We start from the raw sequence: 12,185 nt of genomic DNA on the forward strand, positions 1-12,185 counted from the left end.
GGCGTTATTTAAAAAACTCTGCATTTGCATAGGCTGCATTTAAGTCGGTCCATTTTTTTGAGCAAAAAAAAACAACAACGCAGTGTGTGAGCAAATCGGCCTCTTCATTATCCCCCCCCCCCCCCCCCCCCTTTTTTTTTTTTTTTGCATCGCCTTTGGAGCTTTTTGAAAGGCGACATTGTGGCTTTAAGATTGTTGTAGCGTTCGCCGATGGCTCTGTCCATTGTTGGGCCGAGCTGGATTGATAAAACTGGGGGCCGACTTGGCGCATATCATCAGTGGAGCAGCTGCAGAGCAACGCGCGAGGCCTCACGTCCTCAACGCAGACATGGGTGAGACGCTTCTTCGCTACTACTTGGAAAAAAAAAATAATAATAAAATTAAAGCTTTGGCTAACTAGGTAAACAATTAAAACTTTGGTCAGCTAGAACGGATGTAAAGGAATGCCACCCGGGATCTGTCGGACTGGCTAGATTCTTTTGTGTATCTTAAGAAAAAAGAACAAGATTCCGTTATTTAAAACTGTAAGTGGGTTTAAAACAAAAAAATACATTAAAAAAAAACTAAAATCTGAGGACTTCTGCTGCATTCGCGTGACGTCATTAATTGGTTTATTGCCAAGGTTGACTCTCAATTCGGTTCTACTGTGGACAGTGGACCCATTTTCACAGGAAGTCAATCAGCTTTGAAATAATGGGTCTATCTAAATAATATTTCCTAATAAAAATACAAAATAACTCACTAACTATGACGCAGTAGAGTTGTAACAGTAAAATTGCTAACATTTATTTAAATTGTGGTCATCAGTAGAGCTACGCAAGTCTATAAATGTTTATACCGGTGCATTATCGATTAACCCAAAGTTTAAATGGCCAAAGCACAACAAGAAATTTTAAATCAGCCAAGAAGGCAGCTAAATACAAATGATGACTTTGGATTGAGCACATTGAATCAAATGGTGATACTAAAGTCAATATCAGTCAACACCAAAGACCCCTAAAATTTACGTATGTATATTTATTTTTTCCTTATGTATTATGTAAATGTCTATTTACATAATGTACATACTAGGGTTGCATGGCCAAAATAATAATCACAATTATTTTGGTCAGGATTGAAATCACAATTATTAATCACGATTATGTTATTCATCAACATGTCTATGTATTGCCCTTTTTAAAAAAAAAAAAAAACAGCAGCATATAAACAAGGCTTCAAGGCTTGATACTTGCAAATAATAATAAACAAATAGGGTAAATAATAATTAAAAAACTTGGCAAACAGGACAACACAACTAAGTCCAAACCAATGAAAAATTAAGCCGACTTAGAACCAAGCACATTGTTTACTTTTAAACACTTTTTAGCACTTTAGCAATGGCATAACACAGGAAGCACTTTGCATGACCCCAGAATAAACCTAAGTAAACCTACATGCTCAAAATGATCCAAAAATATAAATATTATTGGCTAGCATCTATGCCTCACAGTTCAGGGACTCGAGTTCAATTCCAGCTGGCTCCAGCCTTCCTGTGTGGGTTCTCTTCGGGCACTCTGACTTCCTCCCACACTCATAAAAAAATCAACATGCATGCTAGGTGTATTGGACATACTAAATTGTCCTCAGGTGGGATTGGGTGTGTGAATGGTCTCTGTGTGTCCTGCGATTGGCCGGCAACCAGTTCAGGGTCTCCCCAGCCCACTGCCTGAAGTCAGCTGGGATAGGCACCAGCAAACCCCTGTGAGGATTAGCAGCTCTAGAAAATGGATGGACATATGTACATCTACTGTATACCTCTATTACTCCTCTAGATGGTGCTCTGTTTTAAGTACAAACTCTAGGTTAGGGTTAGGGTTACCAAACCCCGGTAAAAAATGTATTACATTCCCCCTGCCCTTTTGAAGCAAGATCTAGAGGAGCCAAAAAAATACCACAAGCTTTGTTAGTCCATCCACACTTTATTGATTTTGTCTTTTTAATTCCAGTTTAAAGTTGACCTAAATGGCCTTCTTTGATTTCAATCTCAGTGTCTGGTTCTCTTTTGTATTTATTTTCTTCATTCATGCTGATTGTAGAACTTCCTTGTTAGCGTGTCCGTAGCACTTTAGCAATCGCACCGCACAACAAGCACTTTGCATGACCCCAAACTAAACTTAAGTAAACTTACATGCTCAAAATAATGAAAAAAATATAAATATTATTGCTCCTGTGGACATGTAAATGATTCCTGGATCAGTGGAAATGTAATATAAAAAAAAACATACAATTTAAAAAGTTGTTTTTCAAGGCAAACAACTGAACTCCATTCATATTGTTAACCATTTCAATTCATGTGATTAAAGTTTTTTTTAATTATTCTTCTTCACATAATATACTTTAATATGCACTAATGTAATGCTAATAAGTATTGACTATTTTTTATGCATTTTTATTATTTAATAATATTAATTCAAAGCATTTATGAGCATTTTGGGGGGCTTGGAACGGGTTAGGCTATTTACATGTCAAACGGCGGCTCTACCTAAGAAAGATTCACATTACGAAATGACTTCCGGTACAAATTAATTTCGCAACCAAAAGTAGGTTTCTCTCTGTATCAATCGATAGCAAAGTCTCGGCCATCTTACAGCTGAACTTGTTAGACTTTTCTCTTTATTTGAATGTGTTTTGACGCTCTCACCTGCCTCCCAATGTTTGTGGGTGTTTGTGCCGGGGAAAGGTGTGAAATAACTGTGAACGCGGTCTCTCCCTTTCATTGCCTGGCTGTGATTTGCTTTGCGACTTGTTGAGGCTTTCTCACCCAATAGCAGTCGAGTCTGGCCCGTGGCCATGTAACAGAGACATTTAATGGATGCTTGGCTGTTATTTTCCTCCCTGGCTTCTCTGCTGGCCTAATGTGGAAAATTTCAAGTCTTCCCTCTAGGCTGTGATTTGGGAAAGTGGGCCACTTTGCACACTTGGCTTGGACCGCTATGTCCTTGTGTTTATGTGATCTATATGCTTGGCACTGCCGCCAATGGTACCAATCACAGTCACTTTTGGGGGAGGGTCACGTGACCACTCGCCACGATCGTCTTCCTCTGAAGGAAGTTTGTGAATGTGCGAGCAAAGAAGTGCCTCTGGTCTTTGTTTGTGGGACATTGGCGGCCCTTGTGCCCCCACCAAGCTACGGGACAAAGACAGTTGTCTTTACGGTCACAAAAGCGGCATGTCTCTGGATCAGACTCCCCCTTTTTCTCACAGTCGCCGTGATGCCTTCTGAATGGAGGCAGCGTGTGAGCTGGGGTCACATCAGACGCACGGCCTTGACCACTATGGCCATTCACACAACTCGGGACTATGGGAACGTGGCGCTTTAGAATTAAAAAAAAAAAAAAAATTGTAAAGGCAGCAGATGGCGTTTGAGAAGAATCCATAATTAGAATAAATTAACAAAATACTGTATTTAAATTAAGGGGCTGAACGTTTTTGAAAAACTATCTGATTGCCGTCTCTCTTTTTTTAATTGCAACATTGTGGTTCCAATTTAACCCTTGTGCAGGGTTTGTTTTCCGATCCTTTGATGTTTACATCCCATATTGAAGAAAAAAATATCTCTGCTTAGTTTGCACAGAATATGGCCAAACTAAGAATCGCGATTATTTTGGTCAGTAGAGAAATCACGTTTATTAATCATGTTTGGTCAAACATGTTTATTTACAAGCATGTCCAAAAACAAGCAGTATATAAACAAGGTTTCAAGGTTTGATACTTACAAATATTAACAATAAACTAACGTAAATAAATTAAAACAACTTCACTCGTGGCAAAAACTTAGCACACAGGGCAACACAGCTAACTTATTTGCCGAGTGCAAACCAATGAAAAAAAAATGAAGCCAACTTAGAACCAAGCACATCATTTACTTTTAAGCAAATTCTAATCGATTAGCATTCAAAATGTCATTTTCGGTCATTTCAAACTGGAACCATTCAAATTTTTCAAAATGGGTCTCAATTGATAGCTAGCACTGTATATATTAGAAATCAGGCGGGAAACTCAATGCCATTTCAGAAAATCAAGAGGCTTTTGTGTATTTTGGGGGAGTTTAAGTACAAATTTCTTACAAGCTTTGTGGAAAATATTTGTTGAAAAATGCAATTAATTACTATTAATTATGGACAATGCTGCAATTAAAAAAATAATCACTTGACAGCATTACATTTTATCTTAGAACAATTGAACTTACTTAAAATAAGTAAATGAAAATACTGTCTGTTGCCATTGTTGGCTGTGGTTCTGTTGCAGTTGGGTGCTTTGCATTGATGGGGTAAACTAAACTTGACCTGCTTTGTCTGACTTTTTTTTTTTAAACAAAAAAGGCGTATCATTCTTAACTTTCTCAAAAGTGCCATTGGCACATTTTTTTTGTATGTTAAATTTACAATCTATCAGACTGACATCTCACATGAGCTTCCATTTTCACATCTTCCTTCTGCCTTCCCACCCACCAACAGGAGCCTATCAGGTTATGCTTAACAGAATGACAGCCTCTTCAGCTGTGTGTTTTGACCAGCAAACAGATATTTTAAAGTTAGACGAAAACGCTCTGACTAATGAATTAATTGCAAATAATCTGTTAATCTGACACCCTTAATGAAATCTCATGTATAGGGGTTGTCTCTAAAGTCTGGACTCATTGCCAATTATACCAAAATATTTGAGATTCAAATGGAGAAAAATGACATTTTTTGATTTCTCAATCTAATATTGCATGCGTGAGTACTGTGTAACAAAGTGGCGTTGGTTGCAGGTTGCTATGAGTGCTGCATGCGTTGCCTGGGTGGGATACCGTACTGCTCTCTGGTCGCCACGCTGCTCTGCTTCTCCGGCATCGCCCTCTTCTGCGGATGCGGACATCAGGCGCTCACAGAGACCGAAAGGCTCATTGAGACCTACTTTGCACGGAACATGCAGGATTTCAGCACACTTGCTTACATGTATGGCTTATATTTCATTTTTTTTAGGGGTAAACATTTGATTTCTGGAGAAAAATTTAGGTGGTTTTTTTTTGTTTGTTTTTTTTAATAATTGCTGAAGGGTTTGAAGATTGCATTTTGTTCATGTTCAGATAAGAAAAAAAAAGCCAATAATAAACAGTGTCTCAATCATTTCAAGAAGGATGAAAAGTTGAACAATAGTAGACACTGTTTTCTTATTAATTCATCTTCGGTTTGAATTTAATGTGACGTAAGGCTAAGCAACAAAAGTAAAACATGCCTATACTGTATATTAACCCTTGTGCAGTATTTTGTCCTTTGACTTTTACATTAAAGGCATTTTCAAATCAAAGGGAACACATTGAAATAAGGTACTCAGCAGCTGAAATTTCACCCAAGTGGAGACAACCTGTTAAAGTTAAAAATGGCGCGACCATTTAGTTATCACTCTACAGGGAGTGTGCCATCAATTGGCGAACATAATGTGGAAAAAAAATGATCAAAAATACAGCACAAGGATACATTTACTGTAATATAAACTACTGCATTTTTCGGACTATAAGTCGCAACTTTTTTCTCATGATTTGAGACCTGTGGTTTATAGTCCAGTGCCGTTTATCTGCAAATGTGTATATCTCTGTTCAGGGTGTCAATTCAAGATTTAGATTTAGATTTTAGTTACAAAATGTATCTAAAAACGGCTGTGCTCAGAAAGAGTTTTAAAAAAAAAATGTGTAAAAACATAAAAAAAATACAAAAATATATAAAGAAAATTATGTCTTAATTGAATAAGTATTATCAAGGTTTGTGACATGCAAACTTAATATATTTGTGTGTGCAATCATAGATGAATTATTTGCAGTGTGTGTATGTTCACTAAAATAATCAATCAATTCGGGATGGAAAAAAACGATATCGATGATTGATTTTGAGTTTGAACTGTTTTTTTAACTTCAGTATTCCGTAGGTGTTAGCTTGAAAAAATTCATCCATTCATTTTCTACAAATATGTTTGTGCTGTAAATGCAGGCATGTTCAGTCAAAAACCATTAAAAAATAAATACAAATTAAAAAAACTTCCATATCTGATGTTACTGCAATGCGGCTTATCCGTCACTTATTTTTTTTTTGCTCCATTTTTGATGCTTTCGGCTTATAGACCGAAAAATACGGTTTTCTAGAAATATATGAGAAGAGGACCTTGAAAGTGATTACATATTAAAATGAAATGGAATCAACATTGCAGTTAGATTCAGATGATTTTTTTGTTTGTTTGTTTCAGTTCAATGTCTATTTTGAAATCTTGCATCATGTCTCACCTCCTCCACCCTCTCAGCATTCAGTATTTCCAGTACGTCATCTACGGCCTGGCCTCGTTTTTCTTCCTCTACTGCATCATGCTGCTGGCGGAAGGCTTCTACACCACCAGTGTCGCCAGGCAAACCTTCGGGGAGTTCCGGAGCACCATGTGTGGCCGCTGCCTCAGCTCCACGGTGAGATTTAATGAGGCTCGGGGAGATTGGATATGGCTTAATACGCATCGGTCCCGTTGGGTGCCCCGGCTGAAAATCCAGAGGCCTCTTAAAAGCCCTGTGGGGGAGCTGAGATGGGTGCAAAGCATGTGAGGGAGGGCTAGAGAGACCCAAAGACGCGTGAAAGTGATAATCGGAGGTTTATGTCAATAAAAAAAATGATGTAAACTCTGCTTTCCGCCGCAGTTTATAGTGATGACGTACGTGCTGTCCCTGCTGTGGCTCTTGGTGTTCGCCTTGTCCACTCTGCCCGTCTACTTCTTCTACAATATGGGAGCCACCTGCAACACCATCGACGTCCTGACAGAGACCCCGGCCAGCATCAACCAGCTCTGTGTGGATGCGCGTCAATACGGTGAAGTTCATTTTGGAATGCTGTCATGAGAAAAGTGCAATCAATTGACAGTCCAACAAGTACTCGTTAAAGGGGATAGATTACAGTATTTGAAGCTTTCCACTGTTGAAAATATTCATATAAGTGGAATCTTACCTTTGGTGCATTGAAAATTCAATTTCGTATCGACTGGATTTCTAATCAGGAAGTGAAGTGTCTTGTTAACTGAAGCTATGCCTCTGCCGTGCCCTTTTCAATGAAAAGCAGAGAGTCACGACAAAACAATAAAAAAAAAAAAAAGCTAACGTAGCGATCACTATAGGGAGGCTGTGTGACTAAAGAAGCCAAAAACAGGCGTTTTATATGACATTAAAGTAAGCTGGAGTTGCGAACAAAGGGAAAGACACACGTTCCCTTTATCTAATCAGTCCCCTTGGAAAACAACTACTCATAATAAAAGTTTTGCCCACTCAGGTAGTCCGGCTGCGTGCTCCCAAATTTGAAATCTGTGGAAAAAAAATCCCTTTTTCACGCAACCAATCAATAACACTGGGGAATAATTGAAAAAAAATGTTGTTATAGATTCTTATGCTGATTCAAGTCAAAATTGGCATGCGGATTTCAAACTTGCATTGTCTTTTGCAGCTAAATTCGAAGCAAATTTCCACTAATTAGCTATAAAAAGAAGTGCCGATCACCACTGGACTCACCTATAGCTAATTGGTATCTTGTTTGGGCAGTCATAATTGAGACAGTATGGTGAAAGGTGTGTGCAGCTTTATAGATCCGAATTAGCAGAAAGCTAGCATAGTTAGTGTTTTCGCCTCTTGGATGCTTTCTACAGTAAAACCTTGTAACTAATAAATGAAACGTTGCCGTTTGCTCGGCCGCGCAAAATCAATTGTATAGTGAAAACAAAATGTATGTATTTATACTAAGTGCAAATAAGAGAAAAACATTCCCCAAAATTCCACATTTTTTAAATATGTTAAATAATGTTAAATATTTTATAAATATTTCTCACCCACTTTGCTTAAATTTCTTGACTTTTAACCATTTAACATTTAACTGATTTTTTTTTAATGAAATATAATCATAATGTGCTAAATCTTGGAATTGGCATCTGCGTCAAACAAATCATCTGTTTCGATGGGGGGTGAAATTTGAAGCAGATAGTGTTGGTGTTTTTAGTAGCTTTTTAGAACCTCAGAATTTCTTAACAATCAAACTGAACAGTAGGAAATTTTCAGTAGGAAAATTTTCAACCTGTGTAAAACTTTTGCCTAGCAAGTTTTTAATGTTTCCTTGCACTCATTGATTTTGCGAGTGGTGGTGGTGGGGGGGGGGGGGGGGGGGGGGGCTTTGGGGGGGATCTGCTTTGGCTTTGAAAAGTGGCTTCTAAAGTGAAGTAGTTTTATAAACTCCCCTGCTGCAGTGTAATAAACAGGAAGTAAAAATAGCTGCCTTAATTTACTGCGGTTGCTCAAAAGCACAGTTTTTTCCTTTTTTTTTTTTTTTTTTTTTTTTTTTTTTTTTGAATGCAGACGTCAATAAGCTTTGGACGCAGGCTTATGTTGTTTCTGGGTATTTTATAGCGTGTGGAGCATCGGCGAGCCCGAACTCATAAATTGTGCGTGTGATGAATGCATCCAATTGATTGGATCGGCTTGACGTCAACAGGGCTCCTGCCGTGGCACGCCGTGCCGGGAAAAGCCTGCGGAGTCACTCTGTCCACCATTTGCAAGACCAGAGAGGTAAGCCGGGCCGAAAGAAGACATTTGAAGCTAACACGATAGCATGGGCGCTAATGCAAATCCTCTCCTATCAGTACCGAATGACCTACGACCTGTACGTCGCCGCCTTCGTCGGCGCGGGCATCACCCTCATGGCTCTGGTGAGTGATTATCGGGCCGCCGGGGGTCATTTGGCCTTTTGCGGTATTTACGGCACATGTGACTTGTGACGGCGCTAGCGGGGGCGACGAGGCATCCCGGGCCCGCATGACTGATGACTTTGGAGACTATCGCTCTCTGTTCCCCATTCTCAGCTGACACAAACATCATCACAATGCTGTAATGTCTGCTGGTTTCCCAGACAGGCAAAATGGTGGACCCATTATACTCCCATGCCCCATTACATAGCCTATTACACGGGTGGGATCAAATTAATGCCATTAGCAGTTAATCATGTCTTTGTTTTTCCTCTCGTCTAATGAGCCCCCCCACCCCCCCTCCCCCTTGTCTGCTGTTCTCTTCTTCCAGCTGACCTATACGGTGTCAACCACCTATAACTTTGCGGTGCTGCGCTATCTGGGGAGGAAGGGCATAGGCCCACGGTGTTAGCCCGCTTCCTGTCTGACCACAGCAAGGAACTGCAAGCCTTTTTTTCCCTTTTCATCACTTCTGCCCGTGTATACAGCTTTTTGGGTGTCGCCACGGCAACAGACTTTCCTTTTTTTTTCCCCTTTTTTCTCATGTTTTCAGTTTTACTTTTATACGAAGGGTGAGGGATGCTACTGATTTTATTTCGATGCCATGTGACTAATGGATTTGGATTGTGAGGGTTTTTTTTTTTTTTTTTATTGCTGGAGGTTACTGTCTAAAAAAACAGGGTTAAAAAAAGAATCCAAGAAGGGTTAGAAAGAGATGAACCATTTTTTTCTGCTACATTGGAGCCTCGCTATCTGTGGGGGATTGGGATGCGGCCAGCCTGCAAATAGTAAAAAAATCAGAATATAATTGACTAGCATTGAAATGCAAAATATGTGATGAATTTTCACAAAATCAGGCTCTCAGAAAAAGGAACATTTATATAAATTAATCGCACACTTAATTCTTGTTAAAATGGTATATAATACATGGAGGTAGCTAAAAAATAGACAAAGTTACTGCCATGTTCACGTTCTGGCACATTCATCTTTTAATGATGCGTATTATCTATTAAGTCATTGATTTTATACATTTTCACTATAATCTGAAAAGTAATGAGAATTGAGAACTTAAGGAAATTCTTTTTGTAGAAATCCCAAAATGGACATCTCTGTTGAAAGTTCGTATTTTCGTCAACTGAAAATTAATCTCAGAGGCATATGCCTGGTTTTGTGAAAATGCATGACTTATTTTTTTGGGGGGGAAACAAAATATTTACCCGAAAAAAGCCACTGATAAACAGTAGTCCCTTTTTTTTTTTTTTTTAAATGCTATTTTGTGATTGTAGTGTACTCATTTTACCCAAGAAGTTTAAATAGTAAACCACAAGACAACCCAATTTAAAAAGGATAAAATGTACCAAGAGTCCACAAAAAAATTGTCAAAATGAATAACCCATATAAACAACCTAATTTCAGAAATTGACCCTCCATATTCTGCCAAATATAATCAAAATCCAACACAGAATTCAAGAATTTGGTTCAAAAAGAATAACCCATGAAACAACCCAATTTTGAATATTTAATCACCCAAAAATGATGTGAATCTGCCAGGTTCTGAATCACGAGAACACAAGGGCCCACTCTATAAAAGTTGGGTCCAAATGAATAACAAACGAGAGAACAATTCAGAAAGAAAAAAATGTTTCAAAACCCTGAGTAAAATGAATAACCTAAAGAACAACCCAACCTACAACCCCGGTAAAAATGGGTTGTTTAATGGTCATTCATTTGACCCAATTAAGCTTTTGGGTTAAGTGAACAATGCAAAACATTTGGTTTGTCCTTTTTTTTTTTTGACCTAGTAATTTCAACTGATATCAAAAACTAAGATTTTGCTTCCAACCATTTTCCAAAATATCCTCTCATTGCACTAGTTAATTAACACAAACTAAATAGCCAATTAGCAACACTTGCAGGGTACAAAGTGGATTGTGGGTAACCTGGCTTTTCCATTTTCTCACATCTGGTTGCCATGGTGGCAGGCGAGCGCACATTTGCATGCTGACCTCGGGACTTTTCTCACGAGGGGCCGCAACAATGAAGCGGGCTCTTTTTTTGAAAAAGTGCCCAATGACAAGTCGCTTTGGGGCCAGCTGTCTCCGCCAGGGGTCATGTGTCAAGGGGAAAGGGTCTCGTTTTCCAAAAGTGTTAAATGGGGATCCTTTGGGGCAACAAGCGTGACCTCCACCTCATGTTGAACAATGGAAATGATGGATTGTGAGCTGGCTAAAAGAATCGGAGATGATTTTGTTTAGTATTTTTCTCACAACAAAAGGAAATCTTTTAGTTTGATCGAGTACGGTCGGAAATTGTTTCTCATATTTGTGAGATAGCGAAAGTGCCTAGTTAGCAAGTAACCTCACTAGACTATATTTTTGGGGGGAATGAGTCTTACGGTACTTACCTGTACTTTTATTTGATACACTAATATACCCAAATCATGCAAATTTAGGCCATCATTGACATTACGGCTTATGCAATTCGATATTCCAGTGTGAATTTATATATACACACACATACATATATGACTTCAATTGGAAAGTCAAGCCCAATTTTTTTTCTGGTGCTTTGATTAATATCGCATTTGTGGAATATAAATGAAGCCGCAAAATCCATGTTTTGACCCTTCTCTGGGTGGCCATTTCCCATTTAAAACGACATAACAATTGCTCAGCATTTAGGTCATGGACAATAACAGCTCAACTTGCTCATGTCCCATGACCAAACTCAAAAAAAGTTGAGCTGTGATTGGTTTGTTACCTGAGCACTTGTGATGTCATATTTAGTTGACAGCAAATGGCAAAAAGGCTGTCCGCTGAAAAGAATAAAAATGAGTGGATTTTTTTGCTTCGACAAATACAACATTTGCCATGTTTAGAAAAGTGGTGTCATATGGAACATACTAGTGAAAAGAAAATTCTTGGGTTGACTTCTCCTTTACCACTTAACAATAAAGTAAAAAAAATCTTATCTTCAACTTTACAATTTTCATAAGACAAAATGTAAACATCGATCGTACTAATTAAGCCTTTGATTTGAATGTACTAATTGTTCAGCCTTTAAAAAAAAAAGTCCTTTTATGAAGTATTAATTGACTCATTTTACTGCATGACTGAGGTACTTCCGATGTGCGTTGTCTTATTCTAAAGGAATCTTTTCGTAGTTATTGTATAACACATTTTTTGACTTATCGAGGCAGTATTAACTTTTAGGCGTGTTTTGTAAACTAGCAACATAGTTTTATTTTTGGCGAAAGCTTTATCTGGCCGTTAGTCGAGCATTTGTCAAATGGCAGCTGGTTGTTTGAGTCTGTTTTTATGTTGGTGATATTTGATAATAAATGGAGCATTCCAGTTTTTCTTTTTTGCGCAGGGTGCCTGAAAGATTTATTTGACCCGCATAAACACTCC

The 12,185-nt window shown here is 38.4% G+C and overlaps 1 protein-coding gene across 1 annotated transcript; it reads left to right on the forward strand.

The window, feature by feature from the left end:
* The first annotated feature begins 207 nt into the window (after positions 1–207).
* plp1a (proteolipid protein 1a) lies at positions 208–12,146 on the forward strand. The gene is made up of 7 exons (XM_088431957.1): positions 208–332; positions 4,793–4,979; positions 6,316–6,472; positions 6,698–6,866; positions 8,526–8,599; positions 8,674–8,739; positions 9,107–12,146. Exons 1-7 carry the CDS (start codon positions 329–331, stop codon positions 9,185–9,187), a joined length of 738 nt encoding a protein of 245 aa, XP_088288083.1. The 5' UTR covers positions 208–328; the 3' UTR covers positions 9,188–12,146.
* The last annotated feature ends 39 nt before the right edge of the window (positions 12,147–12,185 follow it).

This window comes from Hippichthys cyanospilos, chromosome 13 (assembly GCF_059441005.1).
Source record: "Hippichthys cyanospilos isolate Australia breed blue-spotted pipefish chromosome 13, RoL_Hcya_1.0, whole genome shotgun sequence".
Lineage (NCBI taxonomy): Eukaryota > Metazoa > Chordata > Actinopteri > Syngnathiformes > Syngnathidae > Hippichthys > Hippichthys cyanospilos.